Here is a 19,307-nt window from a genome sequence, read left to right as displayed (position 1 = left end):
TTCCCCAACGGACGAACGCGGCCCCGCCCCCACTACGGCCGCGGGGGTAAGGTTGCGTGATCGGGACGCCCCCTGTCGCCCCGGAGGCCGCAAAGCAGGCTCGCCTACACGTAGGTGGATACTCGGCCACCTAGTTTGTTGTTAAACCATGGGAAGTAATTCCCAAGCTAAATCGATTCTAGCCCCTCCAAACCTTCCAAGCCCCAGCCGGCAGGAGAGAAAAAAGGGTAGGGGTGGCAGTGAGAGAAAAAGTGTTGGCATACCTCTCCTGTGTATTTCTCCTCTCCTAGAAGTCTGGTAACATTCTGTCCTGGGTTTTTACTACTAATTTCAACATATTCGGTTCACTCCAATACTTAGTGGCCATGTGCCACCACTAGAAAAGAGATCTCTAGCTTCCCAAGAGAGTGGAACTAAGAATCCTTTATCCTAAATTACTTTGTAAGAGGGTTTTAAAAAATTTTCTTCAAACGGAAGTTAATGTCAAAACTGCAGGCAGGGGTGTGGATTCGATCATTCTAATGTTTTTATTTTAACTATTTGCCACATACCGTACTAGAAGTGGAGGACACAACTCAGAGCAGTGTCCTGAACTCTAAAGATTACAGTGGAAAGAAAAAATTCCAAGTAAACAAATACATTATTAATGTAACAGTTATAGAACCACCTACAGACGTTTAGAGACACCTGAAAGGAATCATTCCTGGAGAGCGGAGTAAGTCAAGAAAGATTTCATGGTAGAGATCACTGAGCTGTGTTTTTAAAGATTAATTTGAGCTCCCGGGCCAAAACAAGACAACACAACCACCAGCGGAGAGTATTTAGGCAATGCTGACCACATATCCAAAGTTTCGGGGTGATTAAAGATGAAGTTGGAGAGGTGAGCTGTGATGCTATTCTTCCCCTTCTTCCTCGACTCCAGGCAAAAAAAAAAAAAAAAAAAAAAAGTTATTGAACATCTATGTTAGGTGTTAGGGATAAAACAAGGAACACAGACTGGTTCCTAGGTTTTGGAGCTTAGAATCTAGCTGGGGAATGGAGGGGAAGCAAATAAAACAAGCAAATAAGTGAAATAATTAAGCATTGCACTAACTGTTGGTAGAAAAGTTGCTGAGATTAATTTGGCCTCGGGGACAGGAAGAGGTTTCACAGAGCTATGCTGAAGATTAAACCGTAAACTAATTGTAAGAATCGGGTACCGGTCATTTCGCAACACTAGCTAGCTCATATAGATATTAATTTTTACAAACACGACAAAAGACACGATCGTAGCCTCCCACGAGTTTCCACAGCTTCCTTGGAATGTCAGAGAACTCCCCTCTAGAGAAGCGTAGTGCCAAACCAAGAGGCCACAGAATTTTACGCATGTGCAGTGACTCATCTGGAAGTAAACTAGGATACCATGTTTATCTTCGTCTCAACCTGCGTCCAGAACTACTTATATCTCAAGTTTCTCACAAACATCCTTTTTTTTAGGCTTTCAACAAACATTTTATTTATGGTACCTACACCCACATAAAAACAGGTTTTTTTCCCATCACAGCCTAAAGATCTACCCATTTTTAACATGGCGGAGGCCGAGCCTGCGCAGTACGAACAAAGAGGACCAGTTCCAGTTTCTGGCATAACGTTAACATGCCCTTCTTCCGGTGCGGAAGGCTATACCATTCTCATACCCAATCATCGTGTTTGTCCTTATTCACACATATAATTTTCTACGATAATATGTTCTCATTTCAACCACAAGAAGATTCCTCTGTCTCTATTATGTAACTGCTGTTTATATCGTGTCATCCCGGAAGCGCTCCCGCCATCCCCGAATGGTCTGTACCGACTTCACCTCCGGTTCTAGGTGTCATGGCTGCCTCGAGAGACTAGTACGAGTTTGCACCTGTGGTGGGAAGGGTCCGAAGCCCACACCCGGGAACCTAGCGAGGTAAAGTTGCGTCTTGGTTGTGGAGCCGACAACTTCTCCGATTCCTCGGCGATGGCGGCGTCCGGGAGTGGTATGGCTCAGAAAACCTGGGAATTGGCCAACAACATGCAGGAAGCCCAGAGTATCGATGAAATCTACAAATACGACAAGAAACAGCAGCAAGAAATACTGGCGGCGAAGCCCTGGACTAAGGAGTGAGGAGGTCCCTGGCGAGACGCAGGGGAGGGAAGGGGCGGCGGGACTTTAGGACACCCAGGGGGAGTGGGAGTGCAGAAGGTGGAGAGTTTGTGTTTTCATGGGCAGGGAGAAGAATATGCGCCCAAGAAATTTTGGTCCTTTTGTCTCCGCACGTAGAGCCAAAACCCCTCTCCTGGGGCTTGCTTCGACTCCCCTTTCTGTCTCTAACCCATTTGCCTCCAGAGGATGTAAGAGGAAAAGGACAAGCGATTCTCATTTCTCATTTCTCAGTATCTGTATTGTCATATATATGCTACACACCCTGCCTTAAGCCTTGTGTCGATTTACACCTTGCTAGGACCTTCAGCTTATCTCAGACTGGAGACTGCACCTGTCTTCAAAAACTAAATCAGCCCAGGTCTCTAAAATAACTATGAGCCATCTTTTAGAGATCTATAATTGATTGTTGATTGCTGATAAGTGTTTCAGAAACTAGGCTCCACCCAGTCTCCCAAAACGTTACTCCACCAGTTCTCAAGAGCTAGGAATTTTATCAACAAGAGTTTAAAGCTCTTTGCTCCTTAGCAAAAGCCCTGTGTCTCTGGGAATAATGACAAGTCAAGGACTCTTTACCCACAGCATTTACCCTTTCCTGAAAGCCGATTGTATTCCCTATAGAGTAAAAAGAGCATAGTCTGTCAAATGGAGAGGTAGAAAGGACAGCAGTGGTCAACATAAAACCATTCTTCCATCTTTCTCAGTCAGTATTCAGATTCAGCATGTTTATCAATTATTTAATATGGGCTGAGCACTGAACTAGGAATTTCCATATGTTATTTAATCTACATGACAGCCCAGTACTGTTTTCATTCCTTTTTTTGCAAATAACAAGCGAATGTAAGTAACTTATTTCATGATCACACTGAGGCAGTGAACTTTTAAGTGAATAATTGACTGAAGTTCAACCTCATAACTGTCACTAGTTGACTGGCCCTAGGAATTTATGTATCTTCATTTTTTATCTGTAAAAAGGAATTAAGACCTACCTATTAGTAATGTCATAAAGATTAGATGAGATAATATATTAAAAAGGGCCTACAGTGTATGTAATGGGAGCACAATAACTATCTTTTTTTTCCTTTTTCCCAGTAAATGAAGGAGCCAAGATTTTAATTCATGTCTTGACTCCCAAGACCAGGTCTCCATATTTTTCAGTTGTGATTTAAATCTGTGGGCAGACATCTTAAAAAGGCTTCTCAGGAAAAAAAAGGGGGGGAGGTAGGGGCTTCTCAGAGACATTGATTGACCATGTTATTAAAAACTGCTTGTCTGCTTACCTCTATAACAGATTATGCATTTAAGGTAGCTGTAGCCTATTAAATATTTGAAAACTGTCTGCTTGCTTTTTTGTGGCTCTGATTATATTCATCCTAGCTGTCTTGGGCTGCATCAGTGAGACAGAAAATGTAGTTTTATTCAAGAGTAGTTTAGTCACATCTCCATATGACAAACTTTGAAACAGTGAAGCAGAAGTAAAGATATTAGAGCTACATTTTCAATTTTGAGGCTGATAGCACAGAAAGAAACAACACACTGTTATTTGAGAGTACTATAAAAGATGGGCTAAGGCTAATAACAGCTAGCACTTACAAAGTTTTAATATGTGTTAGGCAGTATGCTAAGCATTTTATATACATTATTTCACTTACTTTATTTCCTCCTAACAAATCTGTGAAATATTCCTACTTACAGATGAGGAAACTAAGGCACAGACATGAAGTGGTTGTCTCTAGGCTACAGCTAGCATGGCATGGCAGACTCAAATCTAAGCAGATGGATGTCAGAGCCCACATTTGGAACCATTAGGCGAGAAAGTTAGGCCTGAAAATCTTTAGGCACAACCATCCAAGTAGAGTCAGAATCAGATTTGGTGATTCCAAAATTAATTGAGAAAAGTCTATTGAACTGGTCATGTAATTTCTATCTACTTGAATAGCATATTTAAAAAATTATTTCATACTTTTCCCTTCCCCTAAAAGGAAATACTTTGCAGGACCCTGACATGTTTATCATTTCCTATCCCCTGCAGGAACTCTACTTCCTTTTTCTTTCCCATATTCTACACTCTTTCTCCCCTTCCCATCACTGTAAATTCCCTCAAACTTGTTATCTTTACAAAAACTGGCTTTGAAATTGTGTTTATATAAGTTAATTACACTGTGCTTTTGTTTTGTAGTCACCATTACTTTAAGTACTGCAAAATCTCAGCATTGGCTCTACTGAAAATGGTGATGCATGCCAGATCAGGAGGCAACTTGGAAGTGATGGGCTTAATGCTGGGAAAGGTGGATGGTGAAACCATGATCATTATGGACAGTTTTGCTTTGCCTGTAGAGGGCACTGAAACCCGAGTAAATGCTCAGGCTGCTGCATATGAGTACATGGCTGCATATATAGAAAATGCCAAACAGGTAAAAATGTTTCTTAAAGTTCAGTAACTCTAAATTAAGAGTCTCGTCGTGACTCTTGAGTTTCTAAACTTAAAACTATCCTCTTTACATAAAGTTTATACTTTATTTTCAACAATTTCTATGTAAAATGTGTAAAAGGTTAGCATGGATTTTTTTTTTTTTTAATAAATTCTCATACTCAAGAGAGTTTTCATCATAAGAAAAAGTTTTCATCATAAGAAAAAAAGTTGTACCTAATGTGTGGTGATGGATGTTAACTACATTTCTTGTGGTGATCATTTTGCAATATATACATATATTGAATCATTATGGTGTACACCTGAACTAATACAATACTATATATCCATATCTCATAAAAATTTTTTTTTTAATTTTCACACTCAGTATCAGATGTATGTTTAAAACCAAAAATTTGGAAACAACCTAAATGTTCCTGAGTATAAAACTGATTAAATAAATTATGGTATATCCATACAATGAACTGCAAGCCAGCCTTTAAGAAAAATAAAAATAAAAAGTAGTTATCTATATATTTTATGTACTTGGAACAAACCCCACAATATTGTGTTGAGTTGAAAAAGCAGAGTGTAGAGCACTGTCTGTGGTATGCCATTGTGTGTGTTTCTCTTAATCTACATATATGCAAAGAATATGTCTGCAAGATAGGTATATAAGCAGCAGTTATAGTGGTTAACATCTGGGCTGAGAAACTGGATAGTTGAGGGGAACAAGTAGGAAGCAGACTGAATAACCTTACTATACTTGTATCTTGTTAATTTTATGCCTGAAGTTTTAGGTATTATACTTTGGGTATTACCTATTCAAAATAATCTTTTTTTAACCTGAAAGCAGCATATGCTATCCACTATTCTGCATGCTTTCATTTTACCATAATGCTATATAAGCAGACAAATGACAAGTGTCTCTAAGATTAAACAGAATCCTCAATCTTCTTTGCCCTCTTTGTTAGGTTGGCCGCCTTGAAAATGCAATTGGCTGGTATCACAGCCATCCTGGCTATGGCTGCTGGCTTTCTGGGATTGATGTTAGTACGCAGATGCTCAATCAGCAGTTCCAGGAACCATTCGTAGCAGTAGTAGTAAGTATTTTTGCAACCAGTCTTAATTAAGTTCTTCATGAAGATTTATTAAAGCAGGTATACAGAGAAATAAAAATTGTAGAACAATCTGGTGTCATTATGCCTAGGATTGAATCTGAATTCCACCTCTTAGAAGCTGGGACTTCAAACAAGTTACTTAACCTCTCTGCAACTCTTCCCCCACTCTGTAAGATGAGGGTGATCACAGCACCTATGTCTCAGTTCCCTGCACATAGTAGACATTCAGTAATGTTGACTGAATTGAGTTAAGTCAGAAATTGCTAGAGCAGCTCTTGCTATGCTCAGTGTGGTTTAGATGCAATCCAGGTTACTATGAGAAAGGTAGAAATTGTTCATCTAGTAAAAGAAAACTTTTGAAAAAGAGATGAGCAAATCTTTAAATAACATTCTTAAAATGGTATAATAACTAGATCTAATTTCTAAATTAACTATGAGAATTCTATACTTACCCACTTTATTCAGCTTTTATGTTATTTGGTTTGGTTCTTCTTTTCCAATTATTTTTTCCTATTTGGTTATTTTATTCAGTGTTTGTGTGCATGCATGCATAGTCTTATATATACATATGTATTTCTAAGTTTAACGTTTAAACAAATGGAAGTATATAACAGTTTTATAACCAGCAGATAGTAAATATATCTTTCTTGTAGATTGACCCAACAAGAACAATATCTGCAGGAAAAGTGAATCTTGGAGCCTTTAGGACATACCCAAAGGTAATTTTTAAAATTCAAAGCCCTTATAATTTTTTAAATGACTTATTTTTAAAGTCATGTTATGGTTAATATCTTGTTTTGTCCTAAAACAATTTGATAATATTTACAAAATAGCAGTCAACCAACACAAATTGTCTTTAGCAAAAGACAACACGTTTGCGCTATATATTGCTAAGAAAGCAGTTTTCATTTGTTAATAAGTATCTGTGTGCCCATGGCATTCTGACAGGTACTAGACAACAAGCTAAATACATCTATTTCCTTCCCTGCAATCTGAAATAGATATTAGCATACGTGTACATCCCCTAAGGACAAGAAAAATGAATCTATAAACCAGATCCAACCATCAGCCATCAAATGGGGTTGAGGGAGAGTATGAGCAATATACTTTTTTTACTGGAATATTTAAGTTCAATATGTGGCTCCCCAGAATTAATGTTTCTATAAATGGAAAGCTGCATAGAACGTATGTTTTTTCTGCATGTGTGTGTGTTTTTTAATCTTCTATTTTCATTTTTGTTGAGGGCTACAAACCCCCTGATGAAGGACCTTCTGAGTACCAGACTATCCCACTTAATAAAATAGAAGACTTTGGTGTACATTGCAAACAGTAAGTAATTTTAAAATGTATCTCATACCACAATCATCGTAAGAAACCTTAGTCCAAGCCCCTAATTTTACAGATGAGAATAAAGTTTCAGATGAAATGCATTTCATAATCTCTTTTAAAATTGTAGTAAGAATATAAAATTTAGGATAATGTTTGAATTTTTTATTAATAATTGTTCTAACCTGTTATTTGCCTTTCACACAACTATACATATTATCAAAGTATAAGGTACTTAGCCCATTGATGAAATTAACAATTGAAAGAAGTTGTAGTCAGAGCCAGCCTGACACAAGCATGTCTGCAAGCTCTCAAAGTACCCAGGTTTCTTTCTTTCATTCATTCATTCATTCATTCATTCATTTAAGAGAGCGCAAGAGCAGGGGGGAGGGGCAGAGGGAGAAGCAGGACCCCCCGACCAAGCAGGGAGCCTAACACAGGGCTCTGTCCCAGGACCCCGAGATCATGACCTGAGCTGAAGGAAGCCACTTAACCGAATGAGCCACCCAGGCACTTCTCAAGTCTCATTTAGTAAAACTTCATCCTAAACATTTTCACTCCAAATTTTAAAGAAGCCATACTAAAACCAGTGAATTATATACTTCTTTAAAATAGTGAATGTTGAGGTATATGAATTACATCTCAAGTTTTAAAAGTATTAAAGAAGCCAATGAAAACAGTTTTCTCCTTCTGAATATATCTTGCCATGGAACATTGACCAACCCACCACATTCTGGAGCCTGAACCAAAGCACTAGCCTTCTAACTAGTCTTTCAGCTTCTTCCGTTCACCCCTTTTAAAGTTCTTTTGTCAGCCAAATTGATTCTGTTAAAATGTAAGTCAGATCATATTCCTCCTTCTCCAGAATGATTTCCTGTATCACCAAAAATAAGATCCATAGTCCTTATGATGGACTACACAGCCCTATGTGATCTGACCCTTACTATCTTTGAGCTCATCTCCTATCACTAAACCTTTGCTCTCTCCAGTCCAGCCATAGTGGTGTCCTTATGGTTGTCAGATGCGCCAGGCAGCTTTTTGCCTCAGGGCCTTTGCATTTGCTGTTCCCTCTGCTGGGAAAATTGTTCCTTATTTCCCCGTGGCTCACTAACTACTTCAGTCATGGAGGATCTGTTTTAGGGTCACTTAACAGAGAGAATGTTCACTGGTCACCCTAATATAACACCTTCCAGTCAGTCACTCTGTGTTTCAGTCCCTGCTTTATTTTTCTTATCACTTACCACCATCTGATATGTTTCTGTTTCCTTGTTATTGATCCCATTAGAATGTGAACTTCATGACAGTAGACTTAATTCATTGCTGTATCCTAACATTTAAATCAGACATGGCACATAGAAGGGTGGCCATCCACCCCCACCAAAAAAGTTACCTAAATGATTATCTAGAGTCCCCTTTTCTCCATACCTCCTAAACAAACTTCTAGGACTACCTTGACTACCCATGTGCTACTACTGCTATTATTCTTCTGTTCAGAAATTCTTAGAAAATTCTAGAATTTCTAAAATTGAGTTTTAAAATACATCAGTCATCCCTGACATACTTCTGGGGGGGGGGAAAAAAGATTCTTTTTTATTTTCAGTTAGAGGCTTGGGATTAAATCACATAATTTACCCTATTGGAAAAAAATTTTTAAAAAGAAAAAAATTTAAACCATTCCAGTTTGAGAGAATTCCTCCTAAGCCTGGAAACACCTTTGCTGTGATACTTTATCAGAGTAATAGTCAATTTTTTTTTCATTTATATTGAGTTTTAGCAGTAGAAAAATCTTATACCTTTAATACCTACACTACTTTTTTCACTACCAACAGCAGCTTTTGAAAGAAAAAAGACTGAGGCAGTCTATGCTTTCTGTATCCAAACAAAGCTACATTTCCTATTTTACTGAAATACGAGCCCATCAGGGAAGAATAGCCACTTTCTAGCTATCTACATTGCTAGAGCCTAGAATTTTGAATCTGGAATTGCTTGGATATTCAAAGATGTTCTCTTAGGATCAATTCCTAAATAAGAGAGAATAAACTCTTTCCTAGGGCAAATAAGGGGCTTAATTTATTTTTGTTTAAAATCTTTAATGAAATATAGTGCCAGGTTGAAAGAGCAGGGGTTTGGGGCAGGCTGCTTATAGATCCATTTCCTAAATTATTTGGTGATGAAGTATTATGTGCAGTTTATATTGGTCTTTTTTCTTTCCTACCTTAAATCCCATATCATATTGTACACCCAAAGTCTGTTTAAAACATAGAATATAATGTAGATATTAAATGTTTTTAACATTGAAGAACCTTAGTGAAAATAGGACACAAAGTGTTTTTTTTTTTAAGTTAGCTTGTATGTTGTCAGTGTTATGCAGGAACATGGTTTAGAGAGTAAAATGGTTCAATGAAACTTATGAAAAACAACAATTTTGTACCATTCCCTTTCCCATCCCCCCAGAGGCAGTCACTTAAACTATTATAGTTATTCCTGTAAGTATTTACCACATCTCTTCAAACAACGTGCTGATAGTGCTACTTCTTGATTTTCAGTTCTAGGCAGTATCTATTATTGACTTCCTGTACAGAAGATGAGGATTTAGCTCCACAAGTAATTTTGAATGTTCTTCTTGTTTTCAACTCTGCTACTGAGATTTGCAGCTAATCACTACATGTTAGACAAAAAATTTCATTGCATCAACCTATGGAATTAAAACAGTAATTACATTAAGGTGATCCATAAATTTTAAAACATAAACTCTATTCTAGAACTTCGTTTGAGTTCCCTTATTTTCCATCCTTTATAAATCCAAATATCTATTGCTATATTCACCCTCTCGTCTCTTTTTTCCTCAAGTATCAGAGATACAACCCCCTCCTTTCTAAAGCTGACTTTCTACTTGAGCCCCTCATCCCCTCCCCATACCTAATTCCCTTACTCCTGAGACCTCACTTGTTAAATACTCTCTTAAATGTCTACAGTCTACATGTAAAAATAAAACTGTGAGGTTTTTGATAATAGATACAACTTTTCATATCCTTTCTCTGCCACTTACTAGCTATGTGGCTTTGAGTAAAGTCTTTTCTTTCTGAACGTTTGTCTATAGACTGGGAATAATAAATGCTTTCTGCGTATGGTTATAGGAAAGACTAAATGAGAATGTATGTAAAGCACCCAGGATATAATAGGCACTCAAGAAATATACTGTTCCACTTCCACATTTCATTAGCTATGTCCTACCCATCTTCAGATCTGCATAGGTATCTTAATTTTGAAAAGACCCTCACTTAATTCTGATGTCCTTAAATTCTTATTCTTTTTTATTTCTTCACTCACTCCTGAATTGAATCAATAAGCATTTCTTATTGTGTCCACATGTCTTTATCTTTTGCACCACTAACCTGCGTTTGAGCCTTTCTTCACATCTGCTGCACTGCAGTCATATCCTTTGTGGTCTCCCTGCCTACAGTTCCTCTGAAACACATCCTATCACAAGCCAGCTTTCTTCAAACACCTCTTTGGCCCAATCATTGCTCTGCTCAAACATCTTCCATGAGTCCCCACTACCTAGAAGATAAAGTTTAAATTTCTTTTTTTAAGTTTTTATTAAGTTTTATTAGCTAACATACAGTGTAATATTAGTTTCGGATGTATAATATAGTGATTCAACATTTCCATACAACACCTGGTGCTCAAAGTGCACTCCTAATCCCCATCACCTATATAACCCATCCCCCCACCCATGAAGTTTAAATTTCATAACCTTTCACGTAATATCTTCCACCAAATAGACCCCAACAAAGCCTCCTAGGTTCCCCTCACATAATTATTCTGCTTTTGCTTAACTGTCCAGACAAAGTGATTTACTTACTATTCCTTTCATGACTTTCCTATTTGTGAGTCAATGCTCCCTGCCTAATGCTCTCCTTGCTGTCTACATAAACACACCATAGACTCATGTAAGGGTTACTGTCAGGCCTGCCTTCTCCCTGGGGCTTCTCAGGCAATTCTGTCTACACTGAGAGTATTCATTATCTCTAACATTTAATTGGTGATGATTAATTTTATATACTCACTATAGCATCACTTACTGTTATTCAGTATATATCATTATATTTAATTTTTTGTGGCTTCATACCACATCTCCCCTAAAAATAGTAATAAGCTCCTTAAGGTAAAAAAGTCCCTTGTGTTTCTTTGTATCTACTGATGTACAGAACCTAGGGAGGTATTCAAATATTTATTACTTCAAAAATACATGTTTTTCGTACATTTAACCAAATATTTCTTGCGCCTCACTGATTACAAATTAGGCACCTTTAGAAGCAGTATTTTTTTAGGCACTCTAAGGATTCTGTTTTAAGGTTTGCTTTCCAAAAAAGCAATAGGCCCTAATTAGGGGATTAGAAAGGGAGAAATGGGAAATCCACATGTCATTTTCAGTATTTTTAAAAGCCTATCAAAAATTGTCATTGACCCTAGAGAAGCAGTTCATTAAGTTTATGTGCTATTGGCTAGAATTTATGAACTCGATAACATGGATAAACATATGTCATTCAGAAGTTCTGACTGGTTGTTGATAAGTTGTGGGGAATTTCTGGGCTCTACAGTGGGAAGAAATATAACACAAAGTTTGGTTAACAGAAGATTTGAAACCACACCTCTGAAGAGTAAGGAAACCATGGTTACCTATTGTTCTATTGGACTAAAAACTAAAACATAACTGTTTGGATATAAAATGTAATTCACTTAAATTTGGCCATAACTTTTATATGATATGGTTGAATTTTTTTTTTAACTTATAAATTTGTCCTTTTGTTTCATAGATATTATGCCTTAGAAGTCTCATATTTCAAATCCTCATTGGATCGCAAATTGCTTGAGCTTTTGTGGAATAAATACTGGGTGAATACGCTGAGTTCCTCTAGTTTGCTTACTGTAAGTACTGTATTCCCAAGGGATGCATATGAATTTTATCTAAGCTACATAAGTTGTTTAATATCTGAAACTCTTTTTCATGGGAAGGCTATACCTGACTTGGCCAAGACACCAGGGCTGGGCTCAGATTCTGCACATGACCAGAGCTGAATTGGGATACTAGGCCAAGCCAAGATCTATGTCATGTACCATTGAGACCAAGTCCAAGTGACAAATACAAGTGGCCAGATGAGGGTGAAATCTGCACCTGCCTTAAAGAGACTTACAGAGAGAAAAATACAAATACTGTTTTTTGTTGTGTCAGGTGTCTCAGGTAGGACCCCAGTTACAGGTGACAGGAGACCCAACCAAACTGGCCTAAACAAAAAAGAGAATCTTTTAAGCTACAAAGTCCAGGAATAGGGCTTACTTCAGGCATAGCAAGTTTGCACGGAAACAATATTATGAGGTCTTGGTCTTTCTGTCTCAGCTTTGATTTCGTATCAGTTGGCTTCAGTTTTAGGCTTCATATGAAAACAAGATGGCAGGGGCACCTGGGTGGCGCCTGCCTTTAAGCGTCCAATTCTTGGTTTTGGCTCAGGTCCTGATCTCAGAATCATGAGATTGAGCCCAGTGTCGGGGCTCTGCACTCAGCGCAGAGTCTGATTGGGATTCTATCTCCCTCTCCCTCTACCCCTCCCGCTTATGCTCTCTCTAAAATAAATAAATCTTTTTAAAAAAGGGGGGGGTCATGGCGGGAGGAAAAGAAAACAAGATGGCAGCATTAACTTCAGGCCTCCCAGCCTCCCATTTTCACATTCAAAAGAGAAGATCAAGATACACATACACGTATCTCCAGGCAAAACCTCATTGTGTCTGAGCTTTGTTTAGGTTGCATGCCCATCCCTAAACCTGTGGCCAAGGGAATGAACACCATGAGTAGCTGTATCAGGGCAAGTACTTCACTGCTGGGCTGGGCTAGAAAAAACTCAGGAGCACGTGGACTAAGAATTAGGAAGGGCTGTCCCCAGAAGGAAGTCAGAATATCATTAACTTAAAGTAGCAGATACTGGGCAGCAAAAAATAAGATAAAATAAATTACTGAATTTTTTCTAATATATCATTAAAACCTAACATACTTAGAAGGATATTTATTTTACAGGCTTCTATCTAGAGCTTAGTCAGGAACAGTTGTGTGTTTTTTTTTTTTCTTTTTTTAAAGTAGGCCACCTCACATAGTACAGAATAGCATAATGGTTAGAACCACAAAATTTGGTATAAGATAAACTCAGTTCAAAAACAACTCTGGAACTTTACTAGCTGTGTGTGACCTTCAGAAAGTTATTTAATGAGACTGAGCCTTTTCTTGAGTTTAGTGATAATAGTACCTACATCATTAAGTACCATGAGAATTAAATGAAATTCTTTATATAAATCAGTTAACAAAGTGCCTGGCATATAATAAAGCCTCAGTAAGTTATTATTTTTTGTTTGGTTTATTTGTTTGTTCATAGAGCATATTTTCTATGATTTTATTGTTTTTTTTTTAAAGATTTTATTTAGAGAGAGAGAGAGCCTGAGCAGGGGCAGAGGGAGAGAGAGAGAATCCCAAGCGGACCCCCTGCTGAGCTCAGATCCCAACAGAGGGCTCAGTCCCACAACCCTGAGATCATGACCCAAGCTGAAACCAAAAGTTGGACACTTCACTGACTGAGCCACCCAGGCAACCCTTTCTGTGATTTTAAATCAAGTTCTGGCAGCCTTTCTGTTCTTATTTTGTAACCTCAACAGTCAGAAGTAGCAAATTAGAAGGAAGGAAAGTGATCATTATAGCAAACATTTATTAAGTGCTTCCTTTGTGCCATATACTGCTAAATGCTTTGTATGAGTTGTTTCCTTAGAGGCAAGTATACTAATGAGAACCAGAAGTGACACATGATGGCAGAGGGAGAAAACACTAAGACCAGAGCAGTCTGAACCTTTGTGTAAAGGCAAACAGCTCTACCTACTCAGCCTATGGCTCTCCCTGTTTTCCAGCATTGCATATATTGAGGACATTAATAATCAAGAAAAGGTTAAATTATATTTTCTTCTTTTTTGTGGTTGTATATATGGTACATTGTAGCATTTTAAGAAAAAATTTATAGGACTCCTGAGTGGCTCAGTCGGTTAAGCATCTGCCTTCGGCTTGGGTCACGATCCCAGGGTCCTGGGATTGAGCCCTTCATTGGGCTCCCTGCTCAGCAGGGAGTCTGCGTCTCCTCTCTTTCTGCCCCTCCCCCCTCTCATGCTCCCTCTCTCTCTCAAATAAACCAAATAAATCTTAAAAAAAGAAAAGAAAAAATCTATAAATGTATGTTCAGCGCATCTCTTTCTCCAGCTAAAGCATATAACCTAAAAGCTACCAGAAAAAAGTTTTCTGATTTAAGAAATTAGTTCCCTCTTCATTCTCTGTGTGTTTAAAATGTAATTGATGTCATTTTATTTCACTTTAATAGTATAACCTGTTCCTGCCATCTTACATTTTTATGGCTTGAGCTAAATCCTCCAAATGTGAAGTGGTCTACAAACCTTAAGCTTTTCTTCAAATCTGTAGAGGGGAAAATGGTGTCCTAAACCATTTAGATCCAGACAAAGTGAATATAATTGCATCTTTAAAAAATATCATTTTAGGGCACCTGGGTGGCTCAGTTGGTTAAGCATCTGCCTTTGGCTCAGGTCATGATCCCACAGTCCTGGGATCGAGTCCCGCATCGGGCTCCCTGCTCAGCCGGGAGTCTGCTTCTCTCTCTCCTTCTGCCTCTGCCTCTCCCCCCCTCACCTGTGCACGCTCTTTCTCAAAATAAATAAATATTTTTTTTTTAAATATCATCAGTTTATAAAATCATTGGAAGAGCTGGTAGCATTGTAAAGGGCCCTCTGTAGTGAGTATGATGACAGCAAATAACTTTTCATGTTTGGTGATTGAACATGTACACTGTCTTACAGATTGAGTAAATAGAGTAATGTACTAATTGTTGCCAAGTCATTTGTTTAATCTTCACTCTCTTCTTTTGAAGATAAGGGAAAGAAATGGAACATATACTTCATAACTCATCTTAGTGAAAAGTTGTTTTGTATTTTAGACTACAACATTTTAAAAAAGATAACCCATAAAAATGCTTAAGTGTTTAATGCTTAAGTGTACATATGTAACTGTTAAAGTTTTTCTTTTTAAAAAGTATGAAATATTAAGGGACAAATAGTATATGTAGTATTACAGCTTAACAAATATAGGTGTGTGTGCAAGCATATAGCAATACTCTAAAATATAACTGTGGTTATAGCTAAGTGGAGGGATTATAGGTGTTTCCTTTCCTCTTTATTTTGCTCTACATTTTCCAAATTGTCTGCAGTAACTATTAACTTTATAATCAGAAAACCTAAGACAAATGTAATTTTTATTTATTTTTTGGGTTTGTTTGGTTTTTTTTTGCGGGGTCAGGGGAAGTGTTCTTTTTTTTTTTTTTTAAAGATTTTATTTATTTGAGAGAGAGAGACAGGGAGCAGAGAGAGTGAGAGAGAGCACAAGAAGAGGTAGAGGCAGAGGGAGAAGCAGACTCCCCACTGAGCAGGGAGCCCAATGTGGGACTTGATCCCGGGACTCCAGGATCATGACCTGAGCCAAAGGCAGTCGCCTAACCAACTGAGTCACCCAGGTGCCCCGACAAATGTTGGTATTAAATGCTGAAATTTCAACAAGAACAAATAATAAAATTAGCTAACAATTATTAAGGCTTTACCAGGTGCTATGGACAGTCCTAAGAGCTTTATCTACGTTACTCCATATACATTATTTAATTTAGTCTTCATAATAGCCTTAATGTAGAAATTATCACTGTCCTCTCCCCCATTTTCAAAAGATGACTTAAAGGCACAGAAAAGTAAGGGAGTTTTCCCGAGGCCTCCCAGCTAATCTGCAGCAGAGCCAAAACTGAGACTCAGGCCTTTGTACTTCAAAGCCTCTCATAATAACAAGTATTAGATTTAATGAGTCAAAAAGAAGAATTCCAAATTTAATCTTGAAATTATAAAGGGGGGGAAACTCTACACTTGAACTGCTTGAACTTTAGAGTCAGTTTTTACAAGTAAATTTGATTTCTTACTTCAGTGACTATCAGACTTACATTTCATGGTGGAATTCTTTGTAAATGAAATGTTCTAAATAGAAAAAAATTTACATTAAAATATATATATATATATGCACACACACACTGACACAATACCATTTTCCCTGCAGAATGCAGACTATACCACTGGTCAGGTCTTTGATTTATCTGAAAAATTAGAACAGTCAGAAGCCCAGCTGGGACGAGGGAGTTTCATGTTGGGTTTAGAAACACATGACAGAAAGTCAGAAGACAAACTTGCCAAAGCTACAAGAGACAGGTAAGAGCTAATCTATTCCTACCCCTAACTAGTTCTTTTTGTTTCAGAATTTGCACATTATAATAGGATTTAAATTCCTTATGTTTCACCTTACTTACAACTTAGAATGGTACCTGAATATTAATTTCTTGGGACCTTTAAGAGTTGTCAAATGCAAATTTTAGCTTAGAAAATTTAGGTTAAAACATTAAAAGCTTAAAGATCTAGGTAATGTAATGAAAAACTCCCAGTCATCTTTTCTAGATCTAGCTAGAAAGTGTACTAAAGAAAACCAATCCATCACTGGATCTTTAAAAAAAAAAAAAAAAAAAAAAACTTCTGCAAAAGAACATCCAAATCTATTCTAACTTAATCATCTTTTGAGGGATTATGTTAAGATTTCTTAAATTTATCAAACTTCACATTTTTATGAAGTTTTAAACCCCTAAATATCACAAAAACGATTGCATCTCTCTTAAGTTATTCTTCTGAAATTATCCTTAATACAGTAATTTAGTATCCCAAATTTCACTACCAAGAATTTGTTAGAAACAAACTTGGAATGTGTTCTCTGATAACTTATGAAATAATCAGGCAGCCCTTCAGATGCATAGAGGATTGGGAAGACTACCTAATAGCATGTACTTTCACAAAAGTTTGAACTTTAATGTGATAATTAGGGGCAGAGAGTAAGGGAAAATTATGTTGACATCTATATAAACTGATACCTTGGTATCCATCTTAAGAAAAACCAGACTGGTCAACAGGAAAGAAAAGGGAGAAGGGAAGGTAAAGTGTGTTAGGAGCAGAAGCCATCTTGGGTTAAATTATCTTATTCTGTTCCATGAGTTTTTAGAAAGTATAGAGCTAGTGGCCTGGATAAAATTAAATCTTTCTTCAGTATTAGGTCTCATTTTTGGTACCTGCACTGAGTGTATGTTTTTGCTCATCTATTTTTGTATCATTTGTGATTTATAATTTTATCTACATCTACACCTCAGTTTCTTAGCAAGCAAAAATTTCACAATGGTAATGTCTCCAATTATATAAGAAGAAAAGTAGGATGGACAAAAGTAGTAGTACACAAGTAGAGAATTTACCTTTTTTGGGTAACTTTATAAGAATTGTATCTCTTCTAAATATTGTGGGGTTTTATTGTTTTTTGCTTTTTATTTTTTATCAGTTCTAAAATCTAAGTCCTTTACCCACTGACTTTGACTTTTAATTGTTTGAAGGTTGTTTGTGATTATTTCAGGAAAAAGCACAGGATTCTTTAAAATCTCTTTTTTAATAATTCTAAGTAATAAATGATAAGATTTTAATGTAAGATCAGAATCAGTCTATAATGATGAAGTATATATAATTTCAGTCACCTTCCAGAATAGAACTTTTCCCAAAACTGTTGATAAGTAACTGTTAATATCAGATTTTATACTGCTCTCTTGTGAAGGTTCTAGTAAGTATAGTTGACTCTTGAACAATGTGGGTTTGAACTGCATGGGTCCGCTTATATGTGGGGTTTTTTCCTATAAATACAGTACAGTAATGTAAATGTAGATTTTCTTAACACTTCTCTCTAGCTTAGTTTGTTGTAAGAGTACAGTATATAATGTAATATACAAAATACGTGCTAATCAATTGTTTATGTTATTGTTAAGCTTCCCATTAACACTAGGCAATTAGTAGTTAAGTTTTGGGGGAGTCGGAAGTTATATGTGAATTTTCAACTGTGTGGAAGATTTGGTACCCTTAACTCTCACATTGTTCAAGGATCAACTGTAATGAAATGGTTAAAAGACATGCAGAAAGCTAAAAATCACAAGAGTAAACTGTAAATTATAGTTTGTGGAGTATGAATAGAACTGAAAATCATTATTGGGGGTATAAGGATGGAAATGGGGGGAGGGAACTTGCATGTTCAAAACAGTTTTCAGTTCTTATGACATTTTATGATGTGTTTTTTCTTTACAGCTGTAAAACTACCATAGAAGCTATCCATGGATTGATGTCTCAGGTTATTAAGGATAAACTGTTTAATCAAATTAACATCTCTTAATCACTAAGTAGTACTTTTGACTGAAAGCCAGTATGAGAAAAATACTCAAGTAACACTTTAAAACCAGTTACCAAATACCTGATTAGAAGTATAAGGTGCTCTGAAGTGTCCTGAATATTAACATTGTGTAATAAAACTCTTTAAAATGAAATTGTTCTTTTGTTATTTTGTGGGAGCAGTTACATTATTTTTCTAGGATCCTTTAATGTTCTAGAATATAAGAGAAAGAAATATTTATTGGAACCTTTATTTTTTAAATTTAAATCTAAATCGAAGAATTTCAGCACTTCACTTGCCATACTGATTATCAGAGCCACTTTTCAATTCGCCTATACCTTCTTTGGTAGTCCACTAGTAAAAATATAATTTAACATAACGTTTTTATGTTCTTATGAAATGTTAACCATGTCACACCTTAAGTTATTTTCTTGAAAATTAAATAACTTAAGACAGAGCCTAATATAGGTTATCTAGTCATTCAAATATTTACCAAGTACCTTTACTGAATAGGCCAAATTTTACTTTGCAGATATTCTGAACAAGATAGACAAGGCCACTTCCTGTCCTCACAGAACCTACTGTGGAGGCTAAAGCTAAGTTAACAAGAACGTATGTATACTAGTATGAAGGGAGAAATAGTGTGCTGGGAAACTCAGGAGGAACATTTACACCAAGGAGGAGTTACCCAGGTAGGCTTCCTGAAAGAGTGACCTGACATAAAGCTGAAATTTGAAAGACAGGAGGACTAGCCAGAAAAGCATAATGGGAATGCAAGTTTATAAGCAGAGAGTACGGCAACATGTAGAAGGCCAGAGGTAGAGAGCATGAACCTAGTACCCTCAAGAACTGATACTCAGTTAGACCTGAGAGCGTCCAATTGGACATGAGAAGTAGCAAAAGATTAAT

The 19,307-nt window shown here is 36.9% G+C and overlaps 1 protein-coding gene across 3 annotated transcripts; it reads left to right on the top strand.

Moving 5' to 3' along the window:
• The first annotated feature begins 1,434 nt into the window (after positions 1-1,434).
• On the top strand, positions 1,435-18,552 carry COPS5 (COP9 signalosome subunit 5). 3 transcript variants are annotated; one of them, XM_032421821.1, is made up of 8 exons: positions 1,435-1,936; positions 4,350-4,584; positions 5,555-5,683; positions 6,355-6,420; positions 6,945-7,030; positions 11,848-11,959; positions 16,218-16,366; positions 18,317-18,552. In XM_032421821.1, the coding sequence occupies exons 1-8, from the start codon at positions 1,821-1,823 to the stop codon at positions 18,399-18,401; spliced, it is 978 nt and encodes a 325-aa protein (XP_032277712.1). In that variant the 5' UTR covers positions 1,435-1,820; the 3' UTR covers positions 18,402-18,552. The 3 variants fall into 3 exon arrangements, with proteins under 3 accessions (XP_032277712.1, XP_032277711.1, XP_032277713.1); XM_032421820.1 differs by having other exon boundaries at positions 1,468-2,130; XM_032421822.1 differs by lacking the exon at positions 1,435-1,936 and adding an exon at positions 2,051-2,138.
• Positions 18,553-19,307: the final 755 nt, after the last annotated feature.

This window comes from Phoca vitulina, unplaced genomic scaffold (genome assembly GCF_004348235.1).
Source record: "Phoca vitulina isolate PV1807 unplaced genomic scaffold, GSC_HSeal_1.0 scaffold25, whole genome shotgun sequence".
Taxonomy (NCBI): Eukaryota; Metazoa; Chordata; class Mammalia; order Carnivora; family Phocidae; genus Phoca; species Phoca vitulina.
The sequence above is the reverse complement of the archived record's forward strand: the minus strand, read 5'-3'. Positions and strand labels throughout refer to the sequence as shown.

What these genes read in the sequence shown, in the direction of transcription:
- COPS5 (XM_032421820.1), top strand. Translation starts at nt 1,988, where the DNA reads ATGGCGGCGTCCGGGAGTGGTATGGCTCAGAAAACCTGGGAATTGGCC. An exon ending in GCGAAGCCCTGGACTAAGGA is followed by an intron (nt 2,131 to 4,349) that starts GTGAGGAGGTCC and finishes TTTGTTTTGTAG; the next exon opens with TCACCATTACTTTAAGTACT. An exon ending in CCTTTAGGACATACCCAAAG is followed by an intron (nt 6,421 to 6,944) that starts GTAATTTTTAAA and finishes ATTTTTGTTGAG; the next exon opens with GGCTACAAACCCCCTGATGA.